This window comes from Podarcis melisellensis (genome assembly GCF_964234715.1).
Source record: "Podarcis melisellensis genome assembly, chromosome: 2".
Taxonomy (NCBI): Eukaryota; Metazoa; Chordata; class Lepidosauria; order Squamata; family Lacertidae; genus Podarcis; species Podarcis melisellensis.
Window position 1 is genome coordinate 33,404,620 of NC_138529.1, and position 24,411 is coordinate 33,429,030.

The following is a 24,411-nucleotide window of genomic DNA, read 5'->3' on the forward strand; positions in this document are numbered from 1 at the left end:
AAGAGGCAAGAAAGACTTGCACCATCGTGTAAAATGGAGCTTCTGTAGTCACCTGAGTGGATGGAGCTTCTCTGCTAAAGAGAGATAAGAAGTCCTAGTTTGCTTTGGCAGCTTGTTCCTGAAACTGGATGGAGCCCGAAGCTGTTATTAATTTGAGCAGTGCTGCAGATGTGATCTATGCCAGCAGTTATGGATCGAGCCGGCATGTGGTCTGCTACGGATTTCCTTAGCTCAGTGGTGTCAACCTTTTTTGGTTAAGTATGCCACAAGTCAAATCCATAGCAAGCATAAGGCAGGGTGACCCTAGTGCAGGCATGGCCAAACTTGGCCCTCCAGATGTTTTCGGACTACAATTCCCATCATCCTTGACCACTGGTCCTGTTAGCTAGGGATGATGGGAATTGTAGTCCCCAAACATCTGGAGGGCCAAGTTTGGCCATGCCTGCCCTAGTGTATGCTACAAGCCCACTATTTCTCCAAGTGCTTTTGCTTTTAGTCTACTAGGCTAGGGAGGCAAGCACAGTGTAGCATTGGAGAAGCAAAAGAACATGGAGAAATCTGCCCGTACAAAGATACAGTATATATACCATTAACCTGGTCCATGGACTTGGTTATTCTTAACCAGGTGTGCTTGACCCCCTCTTTGATTGTGACCTTTATGGTTCGATACCTGTGGCCTAATTAATCTGATCCGAATAAGACTTGCTCGCTTGCTATAATGTGGAATGTGAATTGTTTGATAATTCTGTTCATTCTATATGCTCTATGCTAGATGCAAAAGTGTGTAGGCCATAATGAGGACATAAGGAGGCTCAGTGAGCAGTGTCGCCCTGCTGGTATAATTTGTGGCTTTTTTGTTTGGCGAAGTTTTCCCCCAGTTCAAAATTAGTAAAATCCTTAGTAATCCATGCAACAGGTTTGGGCATGCATGAACAGGCAGGGGAGTGGAGTTCCCATGACACAACTGTACATATTCTTGCTGATGATGTTCTTTCCCTGCCCCCTCCTCCATGGTTACCCACACTTTCCATTTCCGCAGGAAGTTCACACGTGGAGATGCCACAAGTTGGAAAGGACCAAAATGCCATTGGCTCCAACCCATCAGATAGCTGGGAATCATGTTTATTCCTTCCAAATGATGGTGGTGGTGGGGAATTGTTTTCCTACCATTGTTCTGAGATAGAGAGACTGAAGGCTTGATTGCAATCTAACTTTGCTTATAACTCTCTGCAGTAGGAAATCACATTTTGTGCTATTTTCTCCTGACTTGCTTGTTCTATAACACAAGAAAGTGTTGAGGAAACAACAGTAACAGGATCAGGATAATAGAAGGAGGAGGGACTTATCTGTCTATATCTGTTTCTCATTTTCCCCCAGTCTTAAGTTCATTTTGCCACTTTCCACATCAGTTTATGATTTTTTTTATAAATAAGAGTCTCGTGAAAATTTGCCAGCATATTAGTGAGCGTTTCTTGCATGTAATTTCCCCCTAAAATAATGCATTTTTTATACTTTTCATGAACATGTACATATTTATACACACTTTCCCCAAATAGATGTGTCTTTGCATGCATTTTTTGGTTGGAGAACTGCATTGCACAACTTGGCAAGGTGTGCATTTCAGAGGACAGCTGCACTTTGATTTGCTTGTAGGTAGGTAAGTGGGACGTGGGTGGTGCTGTGGGTTAAACCACAGAGCCTTGGACTTGCCAATCAGAAGGTTGGCAGTTCAAATCCCCATGACAGGGTGAGCTCCAGTTGCTCGGTCCCTGCTACTGCCAACCTAGCAGTTTGAAAGCACGTCAAAGTGCAAGTAGATAAATAGGTACCGGTCTGGCAGGAAGGTAAACGGCGTTTCCATGCGCTGTTCTGGTTCGCCAGAAGCGGCTTAGTCATCCTGGCCACATGACCCGGAAGCTGTATGCTGCCTCCCTCGGCCAGTAAAGCGAGATGAGCGCCACAACCCCAGAGTCATCTGCGACTGGACCTAATGGTCAGGGGTCCCTTTACCCCTTTACCATTTAGGTAAGTAGCTCCATTAGTGTCATTAAACATGTGTGCCAATCAGCCTGGTTCTTCACCTTGCTTGCCTTTTAGTCTGTCTTTGCATACCTTCTTTTGAACACTATACCTTCCTACCAGTGAGGCACCAACTGCAAGCCTGGCCATGCTAGCAATAGCTTTACACTTGGATATTCCCATCTCCAACAAAAACCAAAGTTTGGGATACAAATCCCAAGAGCCCCAAATGTGATATGGTGCTTAGGAATGTCAATCTCTTTCAATACAACAGTGCCTTCCAAACCTGGGCTGGTGTTGAATGTGTGTTGCTGTTGTTGTTTTGTAAGTTATCTTTTTTAAAATTGAGTTTTCAAAACACCTTGGTAGAGATGGCATAATTTTGGACACAGTAGCAAGGCATGGTATTTGAATCACTTTAATAAGACAATAAAAGTGGCTAAAATTTGAACGCTGGTTCTTGCTTTTCAAAAAGAAGTGATTATGCCATCTTGGCGTTGGAAGCGTCCCCTCGACTTCCAGCCCTGACCAAGATAAAACCCTTTCTTCTCATTTAATTTCTAATATGAAGTGATGTTCCTAAGAGACACTGTGCGGTGGTGAAAATGACACCTGCTTGCTCTCACAATAGAGAAGAGATCTGCTTGTTCTGTGCTTGTCCCTTGATGATGGTTACATAACTGGCACCAAGGGGAGAGAGAGAAGGGAGAGTTGTCAAAGTAACTCCTCCCCATGTATCGTGTCTCGAAGGGGCCACCTGTGTAATATATTTATTGAGCACAAAATAACAACACTCGGTGAATAGTGCTTTCTCCCATGTTGGAGCGATGATCAAAAGATTGTCTGCGACACGACTGTGATAGGTGGCATGCAACCTGTTGAAAAGGTTCTTGCGCCGGGAAGTTTTTAACATTTGACAATCTATTATGTTTCTATATTCTGCTGGAAGCTGCCTAGAGTGGCTGGGGAAACCCAGCCAGATGGGTGAGGTATAAATAATAAAATTATTATTATAAAAGTAATAATTCTGGGGAAAATTCAGCATAGCGCTAAGGAGATTGTCCCATCAGCACAAGCATTTCTGCAGGAATAATCTGTCTCTCCCTGCCCCATGTGCTGTTCCAGGGCTCTCCTGACCCCCTAGAGCAGGGGTCTGCAACCTTTAAGACAAAAAGAGCCACTTGGACCCGTTTCCGAAGGGGAAAAAAACTGGGAGCCGCAAAACCATTGCGACATTTAAAACAAATATATCTCTGGAGCCGCGATCTGACAGCGGGTGGGAAGGTGGACGTCGGGACAGTGCGTGACTAACGCACGCCCCCCCCATGCGATGTCACAGCCAGTACAGCGCCCGCCACAGTGGGGAGTGTCAGGGCACACAATGCGCCTCCTCCCCTCGCTAGTATCCGCCCCAGAGCCGCGGCAGAGGTGTAAAAGAGCCACATGCGGCTCCGGAGCCGCAGGTTGCAGACCCCTGCCCTAGAGCCAATTTGGGGGAAGGAACACTGGAGAAGGAGAGGGTGGGAAAGCCCCATTGCACTGGTGGAGGTCTTTGAGCAGGTTCCTGTTGGCAGGACTGCTTAGTTGAATCCAGCTCAAAGTAGTAATGGCAGGACAAACAGCAGTCTCATTTTGCATATGGATCTTGCAGTGGGTTTTGTGTAGTCTGAAAATGGACCCTGTGTTGGTAGGAAGAAGCTGCAGAATGCCCCCTGCCCCAAAGGGCCATGACTTCCTTGAGGTTCTCAGGTGGTCCAAAGAAAACAGCCCCAGCTGCAATGCAATATTCTTGATTCATTAACTCTGGCTAAGGATCACTATTAGCCATAGGATTGCATGGCCCCTCTTCCTTTCTTTGGTGTTTCTCCTCTTGCATGCAAATCTCCCTAACAATCTTTTAACCATGGTGAGTATCAGTATCAACAAGACATCATAGCAGATTATTTTAAGGCTTCTACAGGGCACAGCAAAGAAATTTATCTAGGTGGTGAATGCCATCTCCACAAACAGCATAAAAACACTGAAGCAACATCTGGGCAGTAATGCACAATGGTTATGCTATAGGCCAGAGAAGTCCTGAGTAAGCAGAAGATATTGGCTAGAGGTACTGTGAAAAAAGATTTGCCTTTAGAAGAAGTTATGTTAATGCAGAACTGCCCGTGGAGAGATTCTCACATATAGGTGATGTCTACACTGTCTTGTATGATCCAGTTGAGATTCCTACATTGTAGGGGGATGGACTAGATGACCCTTTCCTAGTCAATTTTCCTACTGCCCATCTACTGCACCTGTATGTATGTATGTATGTATCTATCTATCTATGTATTTATCTATGTATGTGTGTGTGTGTGAAGTCTCAGAACACTGGAGCCATAGAATTGTAGAGTTGGAAGGGACCTTAGTCCAATCCCCTGCAATGCTGGAATATGCAGTTGTCCCATATGGGGATCAAACCTGCAATGTGCACAACTATGAAAGGGGAACCAACAGAAGATGATTTCAGATCCCTCAGCTGGTTTGATTTTCATTTACCTTTCCATTATAATTTACTCTTTCTTTCATAGTTGTGTCATTGAGCATAACCTCACAACTTACAGCATTATCCTAGAGTTTTGAGTTCCCTTGAGAGATGACTACTTTGCTAACAGCCACCATTGCTTGTTTTCTGGCAAATTGGGACAGTCAGAGACAGGGTGCGGGTGTCTTCTCCGTACCACTAGGAAGTATCTATATACATGCATATGTGTGTGTGCGCACACACACACACACACACACACAGAGTTGGCGGTTGAGACACAGCACCATAGGCTAGATCAATCTTGCTTGCTATGTAATCAATGCAGAGCACTTGGTGCTTCTACTGCAGCCATTCATCTCTTTACGAATGGAGGTTTAGGCTTATTTAAACTTGAAATATCTGCTCAGCGAAACGGACGAATGTTAGTGCTGGGGGATGAGCAACTGCTTATCGTGTTGGAAAATAAATACAGACTATGTAGCAGGCGCCAGTGCTGAGAACACAATTGCATTGTCCTACTCAGCATTCTCCTTCCTAACTTATTGAATTCATTTTGGAACCAATCCTGAGCTGTGTCGCCACTTTGCTTTTCAGTTATAATCCCTGCCACCTTGCGTTTTCCTGTGCCAGAAGGGTTTCTACTATATCCAGACTCTGGGGAATTAGCTGCAAAGCTCCAAACTGCTAAAGGGTAGAGTGATAAGCGATGCCTGCAAAAACGATAGAAACTGCCATGGCACCTTAGGGACTAACTGGTTGGTTCTAGTGCATACCTGGTTTTTGTTTCTTTGTTTTGCAAGCTGCTTTGAGCATGATTTTTGTGAATGAATGAATGAGATTGAATGAATACAACTTTGTGTGAAGGGTTTTTTTTATACACACAATCTGTAAAAATTCAGGCTGCTCAGTATATTATTTTTCTCCATTTGTGCCTTAATAGATGTGAGTAGGACAAGGAAGAAAAAAATGCAGGATCAACTTGTGCACATTGGCAGTGTCCAAAGTGTCAGAAAATGAAACTGATGCAGGAATACAATGGGAAAGGGGACACTCAAAGCTGCCCCCAAGATTCTTGTTCCGATTTCTCAAGGTGCAGTCGTGAGCTATCGTGTCATTATCTTGTTTAAGTAAAATAATTTCGAGACCTTGGAAGCTAATAGAGAATAGCGAGCATCTGCTCATTTTCTCCCTGACAGGAAAGAAACTAGCTTTCTTCACTTACCAAAGGGTTTAGAGAGGACACGTATTAAATGGAGAACCCTGCTGCTGTTCGTTTGCTGTTGTGTGGTGCTGTAAGAAGCTGAGAGCCTCTATAGTCTAACCGAAAAGCATGTCAGAACTGAGTTTTTTTGTAGTCTCCAAACTGAAAATTTGAGAGACTTGTGGTACTTGGAATAAAGAAAATTGCTTCAGCTCCTCATGCTGCTATGGGAGTTAGTAGGTGCACCTCTGTATACATGCAGTGTTCCACATAATGTGTGAAAGCTGGACTTCTAGCTCAAGCACATAATCCAGACTATTCCTGCAGTGGTTCCATGGACTTCAAACCTGAATGGCTCATATGCTTTTGAGGTGTATCCCAGTGTGTAGACATAATTCTTTATTATCATAATATGTGATGAATTCCCAACACACCTCTATGTGAAGATCTAAATTATGTATTTTTAAAAAGATATAAATGAAAAAAAGATCCTCCGGTAACATAGGAAACTACCTTTTGATAAGTTAAATCTATGGCTAACTTAGCCCAGTAGTGTCTACACTTGCAGATAGCTGTTCTAGAGTTTCAGACGCGGGACATTCCCAGTCCTACCTAGAGATGTCTTCATATTCTACACCACAATAAATTTGGCGATTTACTGAAATGATTAAGTGAGCAGTGCAAGGCAAAAAGTGGGCAGGACTTGTAGAGTCGGTATGTTGATGGAAGGATTTGATGCTAGGAGAACAGAAGGAAGTGTGATTCACACTGCCATTCAAGCTTCCTTGATGTCTTGCTTTGAGATTTCCAGGTTGTGATCCATGGAAAGTGTGAGTTTCATTCAGCTGGTCCACGACATGTCTGTGAACAACACTGGCAATCTTAATTCTGTGGAATTCTAAGGACTTTATTTATTTTAATAAAATGCAAATACAAGAAATAAAAGAAGCAACACAAACAGCTGAAAACCACACAGCATGTAGTGATAAAGCGGGATATCAAATCCAAACTCTTCTTCTACAACCGGCAGGGGATAAAATCATTAAGTGGTCCATGTGGGGCGGAGTGGATTTTGGGAATCATTGATCTAAATCCTGCTGCTTGGGACTGATTAGAGCTGGCACTGGAGGGCTATAGGCTCTCTGTCCTTGGTCTTGTTATTTGGCCCAGTGGCAACCACTCAAGGACCCTAGTGCTGATGGAGCAACTGTTGAAAACTTGTGCAGTATATTTTTTGCCAAAGTTAGAATCATTCAGCATGGATGGGACTCCTGGATCAAGTAGTCTCTTTCTGAAGTCAGGAAGTCTGTTCCTAACACATGGCTAGCAAATACTTTTGAAAAACCTCCAAAAGAAAGAGATTCAGTCTCTTGGTTCTGTTTCCTCCCACTAAGAATTCTGTTAACTCTGCAAAGATGTCTCCTGCCATCACAGAACCTGCAAGGCTCGCATTAACGTGGGCTGCCAGGAATGCTGTTTATATCTTCCTTTTTTTATGGAAGTGGTAGTGATTGTGGTGGTGGTGGGAAGCATACGTTTTGCCACACCTTGATGTAATCTGGTCCACGTCCAACAGAAACAGGGGAGCCGTTTTCTTCTAATCCCTAAAACCAGCCGAGCAGAAGGAGAATTACGTCAGGTTTTATTCTTAGTTCTGAGAGGGATGCAGTATCGTGGCTCGTGCTTCATGAGAGTTAGTTTATTTTAGACGTTCATTTTGCTGCAGAGGGATTTGCAGTTTCACGGAAGAGCCATAGGTTGACGGCAGCCTCAGAAAGTTTGTCTGTCTGTCTGGTTAAAGCTGGTCTTCTAAGAAGTGGCGTGGGACTGTGTAGAAGCCTTTCCTCTTTTGACAGCTGAGCTTCACCCATCCCTGGCAAGGGAGCCTTCCTCACCACAGCTTGGAGAAACATGTTCCTGGGAAGAGGCATCATCAACACCTTCCTAGAAGTAGTTGCAGCTGCCAGTAATCCAGGGCTCACCCTTATTTAAAATGCCAGCTGTCAGTTTTTCGGCTCTTTACTTACATCCTTACAATAGGGCTTCGTCTGTTATTTTCAAGACCGGACAGCCAAATGGCACCTCCTTCTCACTGACAAACACGGGACATGATCTGCTGGGCTGTTCCCCAGTGCAACCTGTGCAGAAGCGGTCATGAGTTGCGTAAGAGCACTTGTGTGCTTTCAGGCATTTTCTGTTCTAATAATAATACTAATACTAATAATAATAATACTAATAATAATAATAATAATAATAATAATAATAATAATAATAATAATATTTATTTATACCCCGCCCTCCCCAGCCAGAGCCGGGCTCAGGGTGGCTAACACCAGTAAAATTACAGTACAACATAAGGGGGGGGGAAACCAATTTAAAATACAGGTTAAAATGCAATTTAAAATGCTGCCTCATTTTAAAAGTAGCCCATAGATCAAAACCATACGGGGAGGGAAACATAAGGGTCAGACCGAGTCCAAACCAAAGGCCAGGTGGAACAGATCTGTCTTGCAGGCCCTGCGGAAAGATGTCAAGTCCCGCAGGGACCTAGTCTCTTGTGACAGAGCATTCCACCAAGTCGGGGCCAGTACTGAAAAGGCCCTGGCCCTAGTTGAGACCAATCTAACCACCTTGCGACTTGGGATCTCCAAAATGTTGTCATTTGTGGACCTTTTGATGTGGCTTGTTTAGGAGAACTTCCTAGTGGATTCTGCCACAGGGTTGCGTAAGAGCAGTGGTTCTCTGAGGCCTTGAGGAACAGACACAGCCTATTGGGTTGGAAAAAGCAGTGGTGGGGAACGGGGGCAGAACTTCTATTACTGTGCATGAGTCTCATTTGCTTGCACTGCCGGAGGGAGCAAGATGCAATACCAACAGCACCAGAAGGGAAAGGGGCATGCAGGCAAACTCAGGCTGTGACCATTCTTTCCTGGGTGGGTATACCAAACCTAGTATGTGTATGTTTCTCTGTGGCACAGTGTTGGTATCAGGGTGGATAAAAATCAATGATTTTTTTTAAAAAAAGATATTTAAAAATCAGATTTTTAAAATTTAAATTGGATTTTTTAAAATTTAAATTGGATGTTTTTGATTTAAATTGGATTTTTAAAATAAAATGCTTTGGAGGAAAAATCTTTCTAAAGATAGTTTTCTATTTAAGTTACATTATAGTCCAAAGGCTATTAATCAGGAAATAAGAATTTGTTTTAAGTTTTTCATGTGTGCTGAAACTCAGACTGAGTTTTTTTTTTAATTGTTTAACCACATCAGTTAACAAACATGGATACATACGCTATAAGGTTATTGTTTTAGTTAAATAAATTGTTTAAATTGTTATTACAGAAATGATTATTTTTCTCCTTCCAATAAAGTACAGCAGAAAAGTTGTCCAAATTTAAACAGTTAACTTGTTAAACCTCACAACAATTTCATAATTATCTATGTATTTCTAAGAGTATAACCAAATCAGTCATTTTTGATATAACTGTAAAAACTACTCTGAAAATTTATTATTTCAAAAATGAAACCTTCCTCTGGTTATCAATATTAAGATGATACCAGCAAGAATGAGTCTTTCTGTAAAAAAATGATTTAAATCAAGTCTTACTGAATCGTGATTTAAATCAATTTGATTTAAATCAAATCCACCCTGGTTGATATACAATTAGTCTAGGATGCATTCTTCCAGAATGGTGGAAATTTATTTGTATGGTACCTATGCTTGAGCCATAACAGGCTATCTAGGAACTGGGTACATTTTGCATGCAGGTAGTCTGTAGCTGTTTGTGAGATTGATCTCCAGAGAATACTGATCAGTTTACCCTAGGAGGACTCAGCTGCCCTGTTGTGGAAAGTTTTCTGTAATGTTTGACAAAGGGAGGGCAGGTATGCTAAGGTATAATGGATTTGCTAGACGTTGTTTTGCACCAATTTTTCTGCTGGCGTCTTAAGCAGCCTATGACTGCAGAGCAGAGAAACTGCTGGGCAAAGTGATAGAGAAACACTACATTTGATGTGCAAAACTTTTGTTGTCCAGGATGAAATGACTTCGAATTTGGGTCTGACCACAACAAAGGCTCTGACTATCCTGAGAGACCAGCTGTCGGCACTTCTGGAGGGGCATCAGAAGGAAAGGAAGAAGGTGATTTCCTGGAAGGTAAGCATGGCATTTTGCTGCATGTCGGTGAGTTGTTTTCAAGAAAACGTTACGTATTTCTTTGTAAGGTAGATTTTGCAGACAGATCCTTGGAGAAAGCAAGACTTTTCATAGAATCATAGAATCATAGAGTTGGAAGAGACCACAAGGGCCATCGAGTCCAACCCCCCCTGCCAAGCAGGAAACACCATCAGAGCACTCCTGACATATGGTTGTCAAGCCTCTGCTTAAAGACCTCCAAAGGAGACTCCACCACACTCCTTGGCAGCAAACTCCACTGTCGAACAGCTCTTACTGTCAGGAAGTTCTTCCTAATGTTTAGGTGGAATCTTCTTTCTTGTAGTTTGGATCCATTGCTCCGTGTCCGCTTCTCTGGAGCAGCAGAAAACAACCTTTCTCCCTCCTCTATGTGACATCCTTTTATATATTTGAACATGGCTATCATATCACCCCTTAACCTCTTCTCCAGGCTAAACATGCCCAGCTCCCTTAGCCGTTCCTCATAAGGCATCGTTTCCAGGCCTTTGACCATTTTGGTTGCCCTCCTCTGGACACGTTCCAGTTTGTCAGTGTCCTTCTTGAACTGTGGTGCCCATTCCTGAAAAGTGGCATTTCTGAAAGGTGGCACTTAGCTGCTTCCAAAATGTGCAGCTGGAGCTGGAGCCGTGATGGTGGTGCCAGTTCTCCCGATGTTGAGAGACGCTGGCAGCAACACCAAGGGCAGAGGAATAGAAGAACGTTGGACACTACCAGGTTGCTGTGTACCCCAGCACAGCCTCCTTCCCCTTCCAGCCTGGTGCCTTAATCTGAGTATTCAGAGCTAGTGGTGGTGGTTCTAGGGACCCCACCCCAGTGGCCTTCCCTACTGTGACCAGTTCACAGAACCATTAGTGGAACTGTGAATTCTTTGCTCCTCTGCAAAAGAGCATGTTCAAGTCTTCAGCGGCGCTGACATGGCGCTTCATATCATCTACAGTGGTACCTTGGGTTACAGACCCTTCAGGTTACAGATGCTTCAGGTTACAGACTCCGCTAACGCAGAAATAGTACCTTGGGTTAAGAACTTTGTATAGTGCTGCCACACTAAAAGATCAATTTCTTAAAACTGCAGAAACACACATTATGTGGCACCTGTAACAGTGCCAGGTCTGCAGATACATTCAAGTTGGCACATATGGGGTAAGGCAGTGCAGCAAGTGAATTAATCAGAGATAACCTTGGTAGACCGTGTTCATTTCCAGTGGTGGTAACGTCTGTCACTGCCTCTCTCTACTACTCTCTCGTCGCCCGCTTTAAGCAAAGCCTAGGTTCCATTTTGTTGATGTAGTCTCTCTCCTCCTTTGCACTTCCTTTTCTTTTTGGTAGGAGGTGTGGCGAGCCAGTTTCCTGCACCATGGCAACCGCTGTTCCTGTTTCCATTGGCCAGGGGCATCCCTGATGCTGCTGACGGTGCTGATACTATTATGTTGTTATGGGAGCCAACCACAAGGAAGGTATGCTATCTCATTGATTGTTTTATTGCAATATTCTGTCCATAAATGACCCCAAAAGCTGCTAACATTCAATCATTAACAATTCCATAAAACAGGAAAAAACCAAAACAGTTGCAAATGAAACTCCAAACCAGATCACACCAGATGATTGAAACCAATAACCAGTTTCCACCTAGGTTGCGGAAGTGTGTTTGCCTAGTGTCTAAAGATAGACAGGGAGGGAGCCAAACGTACGCTCCAAACCAAAGAATTCCATAAAATGCGCAGATCACCAATAAGATCTCATCCTACAGACCCACCAATGACGGAACACGGAATAGGGCTTCTGTTGAAGATCTAAGCACATTGGTGGATTTGTAATGGAGACAAAGTGGCCTTTTGGCTCAAACCAGCAGATCTGTCAAGGCACCTACCTAATTTCTCTCTGACCTCACATTATTTCCCTCTTCACTGGTTTATGAGACGCACTCATATGGTTTTTTTGTTGGAAGGATTCCTGCAGGGCACTTGTTAAAGTGTTGTCAGGCTTTAGGGAATCTGCTTTCTTCCCTCCTTTGACAGTAGATAAGTAGAACAAAGAGTCTCTTATCAGTTAGAAACTTTAATGATCACAGCGAGAGAACAAAGAATCCATTCCTAGGAATGAAGGTGCTCCCAATTATGGGTTACACCAACTTCCTCCCTAGTCACCCACGTCACTACCGCATCTTGTAAACTGATCTCTCAACCACTGCTTTCTGTGCTGCCACCTTATCTGCTCTCCTTGACCTTGGGCTGAGTGGATGGATGCTTTCAAGCAACAGTGTGTCTGTTAATTCTGTTTCCCAGTTCTTCTCCTCCTAGCTGTTCCCCATCCAGTACTTCCCAGCTTCTGCCTTTTGATCTGTGTCCCTCTGCAAACCACTGTTCCAAATCTATACTGTCCCACTGCTCCTGGGAAGATTCAGGATCCTGATCAGGAACAGGGGGAGGGAGAGGCTTCCACCATTCCTCCTCAGTACGGTCCCTGACATGTGTCTTCCAAGTGCGGGATGGACATCCAGTTCAGCATAGAGTGCTTGGGCTGCCAATGACTGGCTTTGAAAAGGTGTTTGGGTGGTGTGTTTTTTTTAATACAGCTGCTGGCACAAGGAGATTTCTAACAAGCAGAAGGATTGGGGACGTTTTTAACCTGCCGGATTTCATATTGTGATTTGAATATATTAAAGGCATAGGAGCCCTGTCCAGCCTTGGCAGTCTTCCTGTGTGGCATTATGTCACGAGTCAGATGACTGCAACTGAATTGCATATTTAGATGAACGAAGGAATATTTTTACATGTCACCCATGTGGGTGTACAGGGTGCCAAAGCAACAACCGATGAACATTTTGCTTTTAATTTTAAGAATATGATGGCGGTGTTTAATCCAGACCCCTCAAAGGATTTTTAATGGGTTTTGCGATCCTGATTTGAATTAAGCTGGATAAGACAGACCAGCCTAGAAGGTGCAAAAGGTTCCATGCCCTTGTCAGTAAGCAGGTGGGCTGGGCTAGGGTGGAGGAGGTGCTTACCTGACTTCCCGGCAGGTGAGTTACTATTTCTTACCAGGAGAAGCAAGGCAGCAGGGAGAGCAGCATGGTGCAACTGGACCAGCAGAAACACTGGACCGCCTTGCTTGGTGCATTTGCACCCCACTGCATCCTTGCTTGTCCCCTCCACTCCCAGTAAGCAGCAGAGACTCACCTGCCAGGAGCTCATGTTCTGTAAGTGCCTCTGCCCCACCATGCCAGCTGCTCTTGGGCTAGAGACTTCCCTTCTTGCGACTCCTGCCAGGACAGCCACATGGGGACGTATATTTCATTCCTTTATTCAGCTGCCTGCAACCTCTGATGCTTTGCTTTGAACAGTGAAGGTTCTGAAATTGTGAACGCCTTGGCCCTGTTCCTCTTGGTGCTGCTCGATGTCCTCTTGATTGGACGGCAAGAGAGGCTAAAGCGGCAGGAAGTCGAGAAGAGACTCCGGGACATCATTGGCAGGATAAATGGTGAGGCCGCCTCTCTCCCCACACTGCCCCTCGCACCTGTTTGCTATCCTGTGTAGCCACATCCTCTCTGTAATTTTAGTGCCTACTGTCCATTAGTTTTTATGTAATGCCTTAAAAAGCAAATTCTTAATTAGGGGCAATTGTTGCTTTCATATCATGGTCGTATGAAATCTTGTCCCTTTAACACCCCAGAACTATCCTTGTCTTCCATCACAACCACAGCTGTCAGTTCTCCCCCTACCATACCTTCATAGTCTACCCTTGTGACTTATTCACAGGACAAATGTACTAGGCTAGGTTTGCCCTTTCTTCCCCTCTCTCATTTGACACCCCGTTTTTCGAGCAGCCAAGTGTATTCTCTCCTCTTCCGGATTCCCATCACAAAAGCTTAACACCACTTTTCACCTTCCAGTAGCACCTTAGAGACCAACTAAGTTTTTTATTGGTATGAGCTTTTGTGTGCATGCACACTTCTTCAGATACACTGAAGATACAGTTTCAGTGTATCTGAAGAAGTGTGCATGCACACGAAAGCTCATGCCAATAAAAAACTTAGTTGTTCTCTAAGGTGCTGCTGGAAGGATTTTTTTTATTTTGTTTTGACTACGGCAGACCAACACGGCTACCTACCTGTATCTACCACTTTCACCTGTACATTCTTGCACTATCAGGGGAATGGGGGAACTGTTTTCCCCATTGTCATTTGCAGCGGCCTCCATTCCTTGCTGCCTCCACCGCTCCCCACTCCACTCTATCCACTCTCTCATAGGCAAATACATACACTGATTTTCCAAAGATGTGGACTCCTGCTGCCTGCCCTACAGGGGGAATACTTGAGGACAGCTGCTGGAAGCCACACGGTCTGTGTGAGGATCGAACCAGAAGTGACATTAACTGTGCACTTTCATGATTTAGGAGAATGTAAATAGCAGCTGCAAGGGGGCTTGAGTAGCAGTTTGACTACAGGGGGTGGAAAGAGAGGGGGAGAAGGAGTTTAACTTCTTCCCTACCATAGTCTTGATGAAAGTCGTGCCCTGGAGCTGCATTGGTACCAGTGGAGGCTTCCTTCCTGGTGCAAATTGCAGCTTCAGGAGGGTGATCTTTGTCAGGATTGCCGTGGGGCGGTCCTTACAGTTTCACTGCTACCCGAGCACCACCTTTGCAGATACTGTTTACATTTTTTTAAAGGTGCATCCTGCTAATCTACTTTTCAGATGTCTTGAAGGATGGCAAAGAGCTGAGCTGGACAAACTCCATGTACCCTGACCTTCACATGCCCTTTGCCCCCTCCTGGTCACTCCACTGGGTCTACCGGGACGGCCATCTTGTCAATCTTCCAGTCAGCTTGTTAGTAACGGGTGATGTCGTTGCCCTGAGGCCAGGGCAGGAGTCCTTCACTTCTCTCAGAGGGATTAAGGTAACTCAAGTTTCTTCTCTCTTTGCACCAGGGTCCTAAGTATTATAAGGGCCAGTGCTTTTTTTCCAGCGGGTATTCAAGGGCACCTCCTTCTTTTGGTTAAAAATTGTGACACTTACTGTAACAACTTCATGGTGAAACAAAACAAATAAAATAATTTAAAAATTCCTTCCAGTAGCACCTTAGAAACCCACTAAGTTAGTTATGGGTATGCACACTTCTTCAGATGCACGCTTCTTTCTTGCATGCACACAAAGGATCCCTGAGTTTGCCCATTTTCAGCTTTTGTCTCCCATTCTTCTAACAGGATGATGAGCACATTGTCCTGGAGCCTGGGGATCTCTTTCCCCCCTTTTCTCCACCACCATCTCCAAATGGGGAGGTGAAGAAGGGACCTCAGAATCCACAACAGTATCGGCTCTTCCGTGTCACAAAAACACCAGTGATTGACAATGTCAGGTAAGTTCAATGTGAGGACACTTTGTTACTGAAATTTGAAGTAAGGTAGCAGAATGGATGGAGAATTCATCTGAAACAGGGCATTCTTAGTGGTGGCTTCCTGGCTATGGAACAAACTCCCAATGAAAATAGGGCACCCCCCATTTTCATATGTGTTCAGTAAACATGCAAAAACCTTTTTGAAAAAAATATTTAGTTATCCAGGCTTTGGGCTGAGAGTTTTATGACATTTTTACACTGCTGGTTTTAACTGTTTCCTTGAATATATGCTATAGTGCTGCTTTTAAATTGTTTTCATCTGATTCTGTTTTTGTGATCTGCCTTGAGCTCCCTTTGGGGAGGAAGGACAAGTTACATACCGCATTTTTCGCTCCATAAGATGCACCCCCCCCCTAAAATCTAAGGGGAAATGTCTGTGGGTCTTATGGAGGGAATGTGGTCCCTGGGGTTGGGCGGGGGGAACCCGGGCTTCCCCCGCCAGCCCCGCAAACTCCAGGAGAAGCGGCAAGGCTGCTTGCAGCCTCACCGCTTCCCCCCAGCCCGTTTTGGGGGTATTTTTTTAAATCCCCCCCCAAAGCACCTTATGGTCAGGTGCACCTTATGGAGCGAAAAATGCGGTATTTGAAATAAACAAATAAAATATGTTCAATCCATCCTGTGTTCAGTTATAACCACAAGAATACATTATAGTCATAAAAAATCTCTGCAGTACAATATTTAAGTATTGCTGTCTGACAAATCAACTCTTTGGATGGAATATACCAGTCCCATATAGTGGTTTGCTGTATAAAGCTGGGAGGTAAAAGAAAGAAAGCAATAAATACCTGGAACTTTGCAAAATCCTCTGTAAATATTTTGTTATGTTTCAGGTTATGTTTAGACATGGCTTTGTCACGTTCCGTGACTGCTCTGGATAACGAAAGGTTCACTGTACAGTCGGTGATGCTCAAGCTTGCCGTTCCCATTGTGCTGGTACGTCCTATTGATGAGCTGCTTTTTGTGACCAGGCTTGGTCCACTCAGGTTCCAGGTGGCTGGGACCATTGCATTTGACTACAGCTTCCTGTGAGCTGAGCAGTTCTAACTCATGCAGTGGATTCTTGATTGGTTTTGGGTATCGGTCATACTCTTTGGAGCTCAGCATTCGGTGGTAGAATATGGGAATTACGGTACAGTGTACCTCGGGTTACATATGCTTCAGGTTACATACGCTTCAGGTTACAGACTCCGCTAACCCAGAAATAGTGCTTCAGGTTAAGCACTTTGCTTCAGGATGAGAACAGAAATTGTGCTCCGGCGGCGCGGCGGCAGCAGGAGGCCCCATTAGCTAAAGTGGTGCTTCAGGTTAAGAACAGTTTCAGGTTAAGAACGGACCTCCAGAATGAATTAAGTACTTAACCCGAGGTACCACTGTACTTGGTTTGTGCACAGAAAAGAATTTGGCAAAATCCATGGATGATCATGGCAAGCCCTGGATTCTCAGTTTATATATAAAGTATGCATCATCTTTAGGCAAATCTTTTTTTGGCAAATGAAGTAAACAGGCTCCATTAAGTAATGCATTTTTTTGTCACATCCAAAATTAGTCACTACTTATAGGGCTTGGGGTGGCTCAGTTGGTAGAGAGCATGAAACTCTTAATCTCAGGGTCATGGGGCAAAAGATTCCTGCATTACAAGGGCTTGGGCTACATAAACCTCGTCCCTTCCAATTCTACAGTTCTATTCCTTTTTTAGATTTAGATTTTTAAACTTTTATTTCCAACACAGTTGTGGGACACCTGCTTTGCATGCAGAAGGTCTTGTATTCAGTCCATCATCTCCAGGTAGGACTGGGAGTGTCCCCTGCCTGAGACTCTGGAGAGCCTTCTGATGGTTGGTGCTGAGCCAGTTCGACGAATGGTGTTAGGCAGCTTCCTGATCAGTCTGGGAGATACTTACTTTTTTCAAATGGCTTGGGCCATTGAGGCTCTGATTGGTTCCATGTAATAATAACCAGAAAGTGTTTCTGTAGTGTTTTAAGTGATATAGCTACACCTATCATAGTGATTTACATATAGGGGCTTCTAATGCTGTCTCCTTTCCTTAAACGGCAGATTGGTTTCCTGATCACCAATGCCATACGCTTTGTTTTCATGGCTCCTGGAGTTGTCCCTTGGCAATACACATTGCTTCAGCTGCAGGTAAAATAGAAGAATGTGTTTTTATTTTCTCTGAACTTCAGTTAGTTTCCCTGTATCAGGAAAGACATACCTTTCTGGGCTATACTGGTGTGTGTGTGTGTGTGTGTATACATGCTTGATGCAAATCCACCTAGCTATGATGTGGATGTAAAATTGATTTTAAACATTAATTCACCAAGAAGCTTCTGTGGCCTAAATGTAGTTTACCTTCTGAAGGGCTCTTCACTTCTGTTCTTTTTTCCCCTGTGGTGATATTTGTTAGTGAAGTGTTCAGGCTTAGCCTGTGTCTAGAAACCTCTCTCCTCTTGGACTTCCATATGCTTGTTTTGATGACGTTTCCTTTCACATCTGAGATTCATAAGGAAACTGTAGCTTTTCCTTTCAGTTTAAAAGTACCGTGATGGGTTTGTAGGTGATCAGCACTTTAAATCTACAGAGGAACACTGATCATCTGCAGCCCATACAAGTCCAGACAGAATAGCAGAAGTGGCCTTGGAAGCACAGTGATGTTCATTTAACCTCATCTCTTCTTTACGTGTGTGCGTGTGTGTGTGTGTGTTTTCTTTGCACATCTGTCCATTGATCTTGAGCGCTAGACATATCTTGGAAGTATAAGTAATAATGTTCTTGTGAGCAAGTGGTTCCTGCTCACTGTGTGTGTGTGTGTGTTGCTGTTGGGGAAGTGACGGAGCCAATCTTCAGCTATACTAACTGGAGACCTGGAATGCCTTCACAGGTCAATGGGGTCCTGCCCATCCTCCCGCTGCTGTTCCCTGTCCTGTGGATTCTTGCCACTGCCTTTGGTGAAGCCAGAGTCCTGGCCCAGATGAGCAAGACCTCACCCACTTCCCTGGTAGGTACTTCTACAACATCATGTTGTTGGGAAGAGGGTGGACTGGGTAAAGGCAATTCTGGACTACTGAGACAAGAGGGGAGTTCAAAAATGTTTCCTAGGTCTGAAAAATACAAATACAGTGGGCCTGTGTTTTTCCATTTTGCCCTGTGAATCTTTGAAACTGGATCAGTTGTGGGTACAAGTGGAAGTATTGCCATGGGGTGGGGGGACAAACATAGTAGTAGTAGTAGTAGTAGTAGTAGTAGTAGTAATTAATAATACTATAGTATTCTTTATATGCCACCCATTTTTCAACAGAATAGTTGGAAGTAGGACTGACACGGGTCTGTTAGGTTTTGGGAATGGGCAAAATGGGGGTGGTAGGAAGGCCTGATGGACAAGCTGCTGGGTGCTCTCAGGTCTGAATAATTTCTCCGAAGGCTTGAAGAACAGAGATGGTAGGTCCAAGTGCCTGCTTGCCTGTCGCAGCCAGTATTTGGGCTCTAGCTTTTGACTGTTCTGCTGAGTCTTCTTAATAATTGTCTAATATCTGTAAAGCCAGATTTTGTGTGGGTCCTCCCCAATCTCTGGGGTGCAAGAATAATAGGAGAGGCTTTTTATCTTCTGTGTGAAGGGAGAAAGGGGGCAGCTGGTTCATCTGTCAGTTGATTCCTACCACTCCAGATGTTACTTCTGTCTCTTCCATTCCCTGCCCTCTTCTCTCTCTCTTCTCCACTTCTGCTTGCTGCAGGCATGTAAAGCTTAAGTTCCTTCTCTTCCTTTTCCCCCTTTCCCCACCTTGTTGCCAGCACCTCCATGTTCCCTGTCACCCACACTTGTGTTCCCAGTTGTTTTCATGTTTGCTTTCTCTATCCTGCCAGTTCTTTCCCCCTCTGTGATTAAATTTCAGATGTGATTCTGCATCGCTGTCACCTGAATGCTTGTTTGTGTCTTAGTTCCATCTTGACTTAGAGTAGCATCCTCTCTTGTATCTATTCCCCCCCTAATCTGTTTGGAATATAGCAGCTACAGCCCTTTCCTCCTTGATCAGGCTCTTGGATCATGTGTCCTCCTGTCTTCTCCTGGCCTTCCCTTCACCTAGTGGATCTGAGCTCTTGTTCTCTCATTCTGCATGATGCTGTTCCTTTCTTTCCATCACCTTTCCCCCAGTTTCCTCTTCAAACCGTCTTGTGGGCCACCTTTGTATTTGACGCTCCTCCTGACCATTTTGAATGGGGGTAATATACCCAGTTCAGGTCAAATACTATCATCTTCTACATCGAGACACCAGTCCAAGATGAACCTCGAGTTTCCTTCACCGATTCCATCTCTCGAAGATACTCAGAAAAAAGGACAGTGACATTTGGGTTCTAATTCTTGACTTGGACAAAGCGTAGCCAAGGAAGGGTTCTGGATTCTGTTCAGGTCCTGCAGAGCAAAGCCCATTTCTCATCCATATCTTCCACTGGTGAAAAAATATTTTCCAAGGGATGTTCCTCATGCACCGTTTCTCAGCACCTTGATAGTAACCAATTTGTTCTCTTGCTGCAGCTGGCTAAGTTCTCAGAGGACACACTGAGCAGCTACACAGAGGTGGTATCTACCCAGGTACTATTTTATTAACCAGTCTTGCATCCTGTTCTTGTGGTGTTGCACAGTGCCGTAAGATCCTCTCCATCCTCTCTCTCTGTGATCTGCTTGCCCACTTGTGCTTATATCCTGCTGCTGGTGTCTCTCGCTTTGTTGGCGCTTTCATTTGCTCCTCCTGCGCTTCGCATGCCGGATGCACACTTCCCCACCCCCCATGCTCTTTCTCATAGCAGATGCTCACAGTTCCCTTTGATTGTCTGAGAGCGAAAGGCCTTGTGATTCAAGCCTGCAGTTGCCTAGAATGTTTAAAATCTGAATCTTAAACAAGCTGAGTTTCAAATCCTATATTGATTGCCCTTCTGGGTGGAAATAGCTGACTGAGAGAGACTGGTAAGTATCACAGGGACTTGGACAGACTTTCATATAGACAAATCATCGAAATCAAAGTGGGAAGAGGAAGAATGGAAATCATGCTCATATGTTTTTATTGAACTGGACAGGGGGGAAACAAGGGCTGGGATTTCTAAGTTGACCCTGGAGCCTCTGTGTTGCAGTCAATTTTTGTAGTTAGCTCTGCTGATGTTGTTGAACTGCAACTCCCATCAGACCCAGCCAGCATGACTAGAGGCCAGGGCTACTGAGAATTTTAGTTCAGCAACATCTGGAGGGCCACAGGTTCTCCACACTTGGGGTGGCACCTTGACCACCTCAATATGTTTGCCCTTCTCTGCAGCTGTACTTTCATAGATGCTCAGACTTCATCACAATGAACTCCAGAAGGCAGTTTGTCCTTGCTTCACTCTCGCCCACCAAAAACGTAATTTAGTCAAATGGAATCAAAATGATTTATTGGCGGCACGTCTTGCTTTCCTCAGTCAGAAGCAAGGACCAATTTGGGCTGCTCATTGACTTCCGAAGTGACTACACCAAGGATTGGGTGGGTGGGTGGGAAATACTGTGGCAGTAAATTTTCTTGGTAAATCTTCAATAAATTGTTTCCCAAAATTGAACCCATCTATAGCATTCAATTGATAATACTGATGATAAGAATACACTGTGTTGGCTGCCTATTAGTTAGTGAGCCAAATTCCAGGTTTTGTTACTAACATTTAAAACCCTAAGCAACTTGAGACCAGGATATCTGGCAGACACAGACCAGGCCAATCTTTAAGAACTTCTGAGGAGACCCTGCTGGTCATTCCATGACCAGTGGATTGCCAAAAGTCAGTCAGTTCATTGTGTTTTAGCAGACAGCCAATATACACATGAAAATAATAAATGATGCAGTGGATTGTTACCTTATGACAACATGGAAGTGGGCCTTCTTGGTGTTAGCACCTACTCTTTAGAATGCCCCCCCCGGTAATTAATGTGACGAAGAGGATAATGACTTTTAAATGCCCCTTTAGAATTTGCATATTTACCCAGGTTTTTGTAGACTCTGCTTCCAATTTTTTTTTGTACAGTGTGCTTGTGCTTTATTAACTTGTTTTTAAGATATTATGTTGTGTTTTAATTGGGTTAAGTAGTATGAAATATTGGAAATAAATTAATTATAGCCTGCTTTTCCACCAGTTTGCCTCCAATATGAGATTGTGTCTTTGCTCCTTAGTAGTGTTCTCTGAGCATCCCAGAATACGGGACTGAACAATAAAACCACAATGCGGCATCAAATCCATTGAGTGAACCTTATAAATGAAATCCCATGCTACAAGCATTTTGTACAACCTGTGTATTGATCATCTCATCGAGTTTCTTCAAGCACTAGATCTCTTGTTTATGTACATCAGGCTGTACCTTCCTACCTTCAGAAATGTGAAGCAGCGCACTTTCCTGTACTTTTCTGGAAATGGATCTCATTTCACAATGAACTGAAACTCCTTGCCTCTTTTCCTTCACTTTGTGTATCCATTCATGTCCAATTCCCCCCCCTTTTTTTTTGGCAGGAAATGATGCGGTGTATCTGGAGCCACTTCCTGCATGTTCTGAAGGGCAGGTCTCCAACCCTCACCTTCACCTCTAGTTTGCTTCACAGCCTGGGATCTGTCACAGTAAGTATGCTTGCAAGGAGCGATCTGACAGTGAGCATCCTAGTTGCAGGGTCTGCCTGCTGGGTCCTTGGGTTTCCTGTTTCTTTTACAGGGCAAGGGCTATAGCTCAGTGGTAGAGCATATGCTTTTCCAAGTCGGGCTGCAGATGTCCTCTTGTCTGACATCCTGGAGAACATTAAGCTAGATAGGCCAATTGCCTGACTCCATATCATGGCAGCTTCCAAAAGATTCTTCTAAATCTCATGAGGGCGTCTGCATTGTTAGCTGGATATTTCTGAGTTAGTGACTTAGATAATACATTCAGCTTGACCCTAGTGTCTGAAACACAGGAGGTCAGATTTCTGCAGTAACCATGGGCAAGCTCTTATGACCTGGATGGGCTAGCTAGCTGTTTCTTGCTTCAAGCAAGTATCTGCTGGTCAGGGAAAAATGTGATAGACCCAAGCACTTCCTTTTTAGATTAATCACATATAAATCTGAACTTACTGTTTTGTGCCTTGGAAGCATTTACACTCCAAGTACTCATTCTAGAGTTGTGCCTTCTGCCCTCTCTCTTTCTTTTTTTTGGTAGCATTCCTCATTCCTGCACATAGCATAGATAGTTTTCAGGAGATTGTCCTATGTGGAGCAGCCTGGGAAACCTGCGGTAGTGAGTCACAAAGGACACTGACAAAGGTCACATTTTGCTTTCTTCAGCTATAATGTTTCTTGGCCTTAGATGGCTTATCACTAAACTGGGGAGGCTGCTTGCCACTGGGCCACCCTATCTTTAAATTATCTTGTGGTAGCACCTGCACATTAAACTGACAGAGATGTTGAGGAGGGCAGTGCTGTATTTGGTAGCATTAAGGGAAGTCTCCAGGGATGGAAGGCTACTCAGAAAGGGCCTTTCCTTCTGCTATCCATTGTGCTTGAAGGCTGAGGTGATATGGCTGATATTTATCTGCCTCAGTGATTCATGCACAGTCTTGCCAATAGTTTTTTGTGTGTCCCTGGGGTGTTGTGGGATGTCTTGGGCCTGTTTTTAGGTGCTTTGCTGTGTGGATAAGCAAGGAATTCTGTCCTGGCCTAATCCCAGTCCAGAGACGGTTTTGTTCTTCAGTGGTAAAGTGGAACCTCCTCATAGCAGCCATGAAGACCTGACAGATGAACTCTCCACACGCTCCTTCTGCCACCCAGAATTGGACGAAGAGGTGAGAGACAGCTTTTTGGACCACAGAGTCTGGTTTGTCAAGAAATTCTGCCTTCTTTTCTCCCCAGTTTCTATAAGACCCCTCAACCCTCTTGTGTCTTAACATCTGCCAGAGAGACCCCTTTTAGGCTGTCACCCTCTAGCAGTGCATTACTGCCATCTCCTCAGAGCAGGGCCCTTCTTCACAGTTGCCCAACAATTTGGAATGAAGCTTGTTCCCCAGGAGGGTGTACTCAGCCTCATTCTTAGCTGGGATTTTCAGTTAATAAAAAAAACCTGGTCTGCTTTGTCTATCCTTTGATAAACTGCTTCTGGTTTGCTTTCTAATTTTAGATGACTTTCTATTGTTTTATTGGATGCTATTGGTTTTTATACTGTTACTGCAAAGCGCTTTGTAAATTTTAGTTTTGAAAAGTGGCATGTAAATAAATAAACAAATAAATTATTTGCCACCACTATTTATTTAGTTTGAAAATTTGGGACTTGCTTTATCTTACATAATCAACTCAGTAGTGGCTCTTGGGGGGGAAGGGAAGCAACAACAACAAAAAAAGACAAAATTGAACAGTAAAAAAGCAGCAATACCATGGTGAACCAACCAACAAAACAATAATAATAACAATAATACATAATTCACACATATACCCCCCCTTCATTTCAGTCAGAATGATTAAAACAGTGAGCAACAAATGAATAAATTGGAATTAATATTGGGAATCTGGAGAATCAAAAAGTTCACTCGTCCCTCCATCATCTGCCACAAGTTGTCCACTTTAGTGACCAAGGCAGTTTCTGTCTTAAAACCGGGTCCAACTTCCCCCTTCACCTGGAAGGATAAACCAAGTCTTCTGGGGTCCTGAAGTCGCTAAGAAATGCATTTTTCCTCTTCCTGTTTGACTCACAGATGTTTCTCTGCTTAACTCTTCTTATGCTGTATTACAGCCCCACGAAAGGGACGCTCTGCTCTCGGGGCCTTTGTCAGACATCGTTCACATCACCAATGAGCAAGACAGAGCGGAGTGGTCTACCGGCAACACCCCAAAGTCTTCTGAGGCTCATACTCACAAGAAGCCAACCGGCCGCAGCAAACACCCTTCGGGATCCAATGTGAGCTTCAGTAAGGACATCGAGGGCGGGGAGGAGGAGCCCATGCAGGTAAGCAATGCCAAAGGCTGCAGAGGTCAGGAGGTTGTCTTGTCCAGTTAGGAAAAAGGTGGCGTCCTAGTCTGCTAAGGAGTCATCGGTAGGGTAAGAGTTGTGAACGTGAAAGAGGAAG

At 44.1% G+C, this 24,411-nt stretch overlaps 1 protein-coding gene across 8 annotated transcripts in view; it reads left to right on the forward strand.

Annotated features, from left to right (window-relative positions):
• TMEM94 (transmembrane protein 94) overlaps positions 1-24,411 on the forward strand; it is a 76,109-nt gene that overhangs the window by 27,693 nt on the left and 24,005 nt on the right. For 7 of the 8 annotated variants that reach the window (XM_081899546.1, XM_081899545.1, XM_081899548.1 and 4 more), the window contains 12 exons: positions 9,775-9,894; positions 11,260-11,387; positions 13,274-13,410; positions 14,625-14,827; positions 15,135-15,286; positions 16,156-16,258; positions 17,381-17,467; positions 18,204-18,320; positions 19,854-19,910; positions 21,839-21,943; positions 22,972-23,136; positions 24,078-24,290. In XM_081899546.1, the coding sequence (XP_081755672.1) occupies positions 9,775-9,894; positions 11,260-11,387; positions 13,274-13,410; positions 14,625-14,827; positions 15,135-15,286; positions 16,156-16,258; positions 17,381-17,467; positions 18,204-18,320; positions 19,854-19,910; positions 21,839-21,943; positions 22,972-23,136; positions 24,078-24,290 (1,587 nt within the window). The remainder of the gene's footprint in view (positions 1-9,774; positions 9,895-11,259; positions 11,388-13,273; positions 13,411-14,624; positions 14,828-15,134; positions 15,287-16,155; positions 16,259-17,380; positions 17,468-18,203; positions 18,321-19,853; positions 19,911-21,838; positions 21,944-22,971; positions 23,137-24,077; positions 24,291-24,411) is intronic. The other variant, XM_081899547.1, reaches the window with a different exon arrangement.